Consider the following 6,540-nt stretch of genomic DNA (forward strand, 5'->3'; position numbering starts at 1 on the left):
GAATGAATTTTACAATGCTCTAAAGCAGAAGACATCCATAAACATCTCAATTGAACCCGCTAACTCCAGCTCTTGCATCTCTTCTTCCGTTGAGGAAAAGGCCGACAGTTCTAAGGAGCATGTAGCTAGTGACCCTTCTAGTCCACAGGCTGTGAACAGCTTAGAAGAGGCCGAAACAGATAACAACATCAGTGAGAGGTCTGTGGGCGAAGAGAGGGATGTGATGTTCGATGCAGCAGCTACTCCTGATGAAGAGGAGGCTGAGTTTCTGAGGTCCCTTGGATGGGATGAAAACACTTGCGAGGACGAAGCCCTTACCCAGGAGGAGATCACTGCCTTCATTGAACAGGTAATAATAAAAAAAATACATTCTTTTTTTTGTAGTCCCATAGTCTCTCATCATATGCTAAACTCAGGAAGCTGAGGTTCTTACACTTGTCTCTTCCACAGTACAAGAAGCTTAAACCATCGCTGCTGCAGAAGCTGTCCGTTATACACGAAGCCACACAAGACATAACCTCCTCAGCTGACACTTAGAATGGTGTCGTTTTTGCCCCCACAAAGCCCGAGAAGAAGACCGTTTTCTTCTTGTGGAAGATAATTCCCTTTCCTTGTTATTTTCTTTCTTCTTTTTGTTTACTTTTTTTTTTCTGAGAAAGGCTGTCATCTATGGCATGGAAGAAGAAAGGGGCAGGACTTAATTTTTTTTCGGGTGGTGGTTGTGGCAAATACTGAAATTATGTGGGAGCTATGAGTTTGCCACATGAAGAGAGAGTCCTGCCTCTGCGAAGGTGAAAGAGGTGACTTTTTTAGGTTGTTTTGGTCTTTTCACGGAGAGCTGTGTCCCTTTGGGTTCTTAATGTTTTGATGGGGAAAGAGGGGAAAGAAAGAAGCCTATGGTATCGTTTCATTGCTTTAGGTGAAGAGAAAACGAATGGAAAGGGTTCATTTTCTTTCTTTTTGTTCTATTATTATTATTATTATTTCAAATCAAAATATAATATCATTTCTAAATTTCAGCTAAAATATGAATTTTTAAAATTTTATTATGATAAATGGAAAATTTTATAAGATAGTAATCACGTCAGAAAAAATTAAATAAAAACATTCGCATAACACATTAAAAAATATACTTCATATATGATATATGTATCATTATACTAATAATATGATTCATAATCATTAAAAATTATATATATAAAATAGATATATATAACAATATTAACAGTCAGATGAGTAAATTTTCAAAATTTTGTATTTTCTCTAGGATTTAGGAATAATTTTATGTTTTTATTTTTGAAGAAATTGAGATTTTTCTAAAAGTGAAGAGATCTCCGGGCTCTATATTACTTTGTTATTAAAAAATATATTTGAATAAAAAGCGTTCGTTAGTGACTTGATAAATTTTTAATTGAAGGAAGGGAGACGGCAAAGCTGAGAACAGGACCACGCCGAAAAGAAACGAACATTTACAGCAAATGTAGTAAACATGGACATGGTCCTGATTCAGTTTTCTCCGCATGTTCCAGTGGTAAAGACGACTTACTCCGAGTGTGATGTCCAATACATTAGCCCACTGCCCACAAAGAAACAAGATTGGTCATTTTGACAATATAACAAATTCATCATCACATTTGATTTGCAGTAGAAACAAAAGCCATGCATGCTTGATTTCTGTGTCTCTCTGTGTGTATATATACATATATTATGGTTGAAAAACACAAGGGGGGCACATTAGAAAAGATCCCAACATTTGAGGTTAAACTATGAATGTTAAAGAAACTAATGATCTGGTCCCCAGATTCAAAGTGGTACCATCAACCCAAAAGACTATATATAGTCAGTATATCACTTGTGTTGCTTTATGTAAATCATTCAACTTCAGAGGTTCCCATTATCAGTTTTCCTTTCAGGAGCTGAATGTTTTCTACGTCGTCCTCAAGAAGAGTGACATATAAACAAAAATAAAAACAGCGGATTCGAGATCAAGCACCAAGAAACCTAACAGACAGGCGAAGCTTTTGAGAATACAATTTGGATGAGACAAACATGGCAGGTCTGGAGGGATTTACCTTATCAACACAAATACACATTGAAAGATACCCGCGACACCAGTCCACGCCGACGGGCCAGTTTTCACAAGCGAGTCTTGTATCAGTAATCCGACAGATGCGGCTAGGGAAACAAAAGCTACAACGTATGCTATGAACAACCATAGCTTCAATCTGTAACAACAAGCAGAAACGTTTGAAAAAAGAAAACAAAGAATATAAAGTTATCACGCTAACGAGCAAAAAACCCGTCGAATCATCCGGTGAAACAATTGCCTGTCAGCCACAAATTTTACCTAAAACCTCGGTTCTTACCACAATGGGTATGATCTTAGTTCAACACATCCCAACTATATTGTAGTTGACATAGAATGACAGATTCTTCTCTCAATCCTACGACTGGATCAGCAATGTGACGTGATCTCAACTTAAGCGAGTTCAAAATCTTCACAGATCCAAACACCCAGCGGAAATCAAACAAATTCAATCGAAATCAAGTGCTTTTAATTTAACAGAACAAAAAAAAAAGAAGAAGCAATTAATCGAGCTAACCTCCACTCGCCATCGTCGTAAGGAGAGTAATCGATATCCTCTTTCCTCACGCAATTGAACATCAAAGCTGCAAGAGACGCAGATATGCCTGCGATTCCCCAAATTAGAAACCCTAATTCGCGAATCATGAGAGACATGTCGCTTGAGAGCGATTCACACCTGGGAGATAGTGGACAAACGGAACTTGGACGGAGCTGCAGACGACGGCGTCGACCCAGAACCACCATCCGGCTCCGAACACCGCTCCGGAGACTCCCGGTCCGAAAATCGCCCATAGCTCGGTCATATCCATGGTTCGATGAATCCTCTCCACTGGGTTTTTCTCAAATCCAACCGAAGATGATGACTTATCGCCGTTCGATTTGCCTTTACTTCTCTGCCTATTGTCAAAACTACGAAACCCTCGTTAAAGCCCCAATGGGAAACTATGTAATTTTAGCTAGCACGTTAAATCTAGGCTGGCGTTTGCCTACGATTTTTTTTAATATATGAAAAATGTAAAATAACTAAACAATTCTAAAAAAACTTTAAATATAAATATTTTTCAACAGAAGAATCAAATAACTGAATTTTGGGAGAATTGAAAGGTCCAATTAGGCCTTGCCAAAAAAACCCGAATTTTGGATATCCGACTCGATCTACGGGTCGGATATCCAAAATTTGGGGTATTCGAGAGAATAAGATATGAGATCGGTTAATAATATTGGAATATTCGAATTTTCGGATTCGAATAATTGATATTATCTCACGAATACCCGTGGATATCCGGAATAAAAATTTATCCTTTCAATTTTAGTTTTTTATTAGATATTGTATTATTTTATTTGATATTAATGATTATATAGATATGATTGATATATTTATAATGTATTTTTTTAAAAATAAATTTATTTTGGATATAAATACAATTTAAATTGATTTTGAATGGTTTTGAATATGTATATATAAAAATATTTTAAAAAATTGATTAAAAATAATTAAAAATATTTGGGTTCAAGACTCGTGGACATCCGATAATTATCTCACGATTTTTTAGTTCGGATATCCAATTTCACGGGTATGAATTCGGGTAATAAAATACATAATCCGAGATATTCGGGTTTAGATTCGGGTACTCTTAATTTTTCGGATACCCGACTCCAATCAACTCTGCAATCACTTATTAGAATCAATAGGTCTTCAAATCGTTCATTTGAAAAAATTGAAACCTTTTTTATTGAATGATTATAATACTTCTCAAAAATTAGAATTATAATAACCACTTACCTAACTTTATTGAAAAAAAATTCGGGATAAATGATTGGACCATACAAATTAACAATCGAGATTTTGTAGGACTATACACAGAAGATCTTTTTTTGACTCTCTCTTTAGTTCTATATCTCTTATCCCCATGAATCAGAATAGAAGAGTTTGTCCTATCCATGAATAAATATTTTATAGTCCCGTCCTAGTGGTTGATGATAAGTCTATATTAGATTATAGGTTTGAAACCCGAATATGAAAATTTCCATGAACCGGTTAGTTTTGGCTGGCGCGATAGCGATTATTCGGCCCGAAGCCTATGGAACGATGTGGGGTCTGGTCTTCCCACCGTTATAAAAAAAACGAATTTAAAAATCATGGAGCTAACCGGGAATCATCAGGCTGGTAGAAAAACAACGTCGTTTGCCTGAAACGGCACGTTTTGCCGTCGTTTTTACAAGTGGTACAATCCTAAACATGGATATGATGGGCCGTTGCCTAGGCCCAAGACGTACGAATTATTATTTTGTAGGACTGGTCCTTTCCTTTGGATCTCTAAAATTCAAACCGAATAGAAGTAACATTTAATGCCACATTTAATTTGTACTATTTAGCATTAAATGACTCCGATCTATACGTGATATGATATATGATGTTAATAGACAAAAATTCTAATAATTTTACATGATTTATATGCCAATCAAGTATTAATTTTTGTAAATATCGTGTATAAAAACTTCTATTAACCTCGTTTTAATTGAAAAACTCAAGAAACGAAGCACAAACAAACGAATCAAAGTCTCGTTTTAATTTGTACAGAAACCAATACCAAATATATAGACTATATATATATATAAAACCTCAATTAATCTCTACATTGATTAAGATCATCAAGATCGTTGACTAAGTCAAACTGTGGTAGTGAACTGCATCTGATGACGTGTCATCTTGTTCTGTATCTGTTGAATCTGCAAACTCCTGAGCTCCAAGCCACCGGATCTCCTCTTCCACAGATTCTCCGCCGCCTTGTCGCCTGTTTGCTTCTTCTTCACCACCGGCAGCGGTGTATCCATGTCCACAAGATCCGCGACAAGCCCTTTACTGCTCTCATCAATCTTATCAGACCCTTCACTGTTCTTCACCAACTCTTGCGATCCTCTTCTTCTTCTTCTTCTTCTTGTCGGAGAATTAGGGTTTGTAGTGACGGAGAGGCTCTTGCCGGAGAAGAGGCTCTTGAGGTTGGAGTAGTGATTGTGTTTGCTGCTGTTGCGAATGGTGGTGGTGGTGGTGTTTATGGGGAGGGTAGTGATCTTGTTATTGCGCTTGACTTGGCCAATGCAACTGATCTTTGGCGAAAAAGGGTCTTGATCTTGGAGGGAGAGAGATTCTGGTTTCGGGATTGTCTCGTTCTTTATCGATGTTCTTGAGCACAGCATTGGCAATAACGTTGCTCTCGTGATTTGGAGAGATCCCGTGATGTCCTTTCTCCGACCCATCTCTGCTTCTCTCTTGATTTTCTCCTTCTTCAGCTACAGAGAGACAGACAGAGAGAGAGAGAGAGAGAGAGAGAGAGAGAGAGAGAGAGAGAGAGAGAATGGTGGAAGAAGAGGATTTTGCAAGACGTTGTTTCATGGATTAGTTGAGGACAGAGTCTAGGCTTTGATGGTTAAAAGGGGAGAGAGAGAGAGAGAGAGAGAGAGAGGTCAAAGGAGTAATGACTAATGAAGAGGCTTTGCGGGAAAGGAAGACAATAATTATTATGGATTTTTTACATTCACCTCTCTTTCTTTTTTTAACAACTTAACCATGCATGAATGGCATCATCCATATCCGGTGACAGATCCTTCGTATCTTTCAAATTTTCTTTCTTTAACTTTGTTCTCATACATGCATGCTCGTGTTGAATTGTAATATCAGAATTTGGATTCGGTTATAAATTCAGATAATGTAAAATTACCCCAAGATACGTAAGAAATGAATTAGATGGGACCCTACAATATCTTTGGCCATTGGAATCACGTGCTCGCTAAACTGATCCCAAAGGAACAAAGGAATACAAAATAATGGACGAGGGGCGGTTTGGATGAACGTGGAAATGGCAACATGAATGGCCAAAGACAGATCATAAAGTTAAGATGCACAAAAGCTGTTCATCATTGCCTGAGGATTCCTGCGACTCCTCTCACTGACAATTTTCTAAGTTTTCGGTGAATCCGAACCTGAGTGGCTCGAATTTCGCTGACAAGTAAGTTCATCACCGGATAGAGACGTGCCGCCGTGCTATGATCAACTCGATTGTGGACTGCGGCCTGTCCAAAACCTGACAGAAGTGCTCGGACAATGTCCATGTTCTTCTTATATATTGAAATTGCTTTTGCATCAATATTTGAGATGAAACGATGAAACTGCACCATGGGCAACGGCTATACTCAGAAACCCATAGATGATAATGCAAACCCGGAAGACAAAATTTCAACCTCGGCTGTCTGGTTCATACAAACAACAGAAAGAACAAAGACATGAAGAAGATGGCATAACCCCAAGTTCCCACCACTTGAATAGAGACTATCTATGAGAATCTGTGGAAATGCAGTGGAATTATTAAATCTAACCTCGACGAGCCGTGGATTACACGGAATCTTGAATCTTGTTGAGGGTTTCGGCCAAAATACATTATACGCATCTGCTGAAC

The 6,540-nt window shown here is 37.8% G+C and overlaps 3 protein-coding genes across 3 annotated transcripts in view; 1 reads left to right on the plus strand and 2 right to left on the minus strand.

The window, feature by feature from the left end:
- The window catches only part of LOC104813131, a 3,772-nt gene extending 2,816 nt beyond the window's left edge, over positions 1-956 (plus strand). Inside the window, exons 5-6 of the mRNA XM_010540663.2 lie at positions 1-349; positions 451-956. Of these exons, the coding sequence (XP_010538965.1) occupies positions 1-349; positions 451-537 (436 nt within the window). The 3' untranslated portion in view covers positions 538-956. The remainder of the gene's footprint in view (positions 350-450) is intronic.
- A 377-nt stretch (positions 957-1,333) lies between these two features.
- LOC104813132 (transmembrane protein 50A-like) lies at positions 1,334-3,092 on the minus strand. Its single transcript, XM_010540664.1, has 4 exons — positions 2,763-3,092; positions 2,604-2,691; positions 2,073-2,225; positions 1,334-1,576 (listed from the first exon to the last, which is right to left on the minus strand). Exons 1-4 carry the CDS (start codon positions 2,893-2,895, stop codon positions 1,543-1,545), a joined length of 408 nt encoding a protein of 135 aa, XP_010538966.1. The 5' UTR covers positions 2,896-3,092; the 3' UTR covers positions 1,334-1,542.
- Positions 3,093-4,639: 1,547 nt separating this feature from the next.
- On the minus strand, positions 4,640-5,530 carry LOC104813133. The gene has a single exon (XM_010540665.2). The coding sequence runs from the start codon at positions 5,342-5,344 to the stop codon at positions 4,757-4,759; it is 588 nt and encodes a 195-aa protein (XP_010538967.1). The 5' UTR covers positions 5,345-5,530; the 3' UTR covers positions 4,640-4,756.
- Positions 5,531-6,540: the final 1,010 nt, after the last annotated feature.

The sequence above is a fragment of the Tarenaya hassleriana genome, unplaced genomic scaffold, assembly GCF_000463585.1.
Source record: "Tarenaya hassleriana unplaced genomic scaffold, ASM46358v1 Cleome2, whole genome shotgun sequence".
In the NCBI taxonomy this organism is placed as follows: Eukaryota; Viridiplantae; Streptophyta; class Magnoliopsida; order Brassicales; family Cleomaceae; genus Tarenaya; species Tarenaya hassleriana.

Excerpts from the sequence above, each read along its gene's own strand:
- LOC104813132 (XM_010540664.1), bottom strand. The coding sequence starts at position 2,895 with ATGGATATGACCGAGCTATGGGCGATTTTCGGACCGGGAGTCTCCGGA. Across the intron at positions 2,692-2,762 it reads GTTTGTCCACTATCTCCCAG|GCATATCTGCGTCTCTTGCA; the intron begins GTGTGAATCGCT and ends GGGGAATCGCAG. Across the intron at positions 2,226-2,603 it reads TACGACGATGGCGAGTGGAG|ATTGAAGCTATGGTTGTTCA; the intron begins GTTAGCTCGATT and ends TTGTTGTTACAG.
- LOC104813133 (XM_010540665.2), bottom strand. The coding sequence starts at position 5,344 with ATGGGTCGGAGAAAGGACATCACGGGATCTCTCCAAATCACGAGAGCA.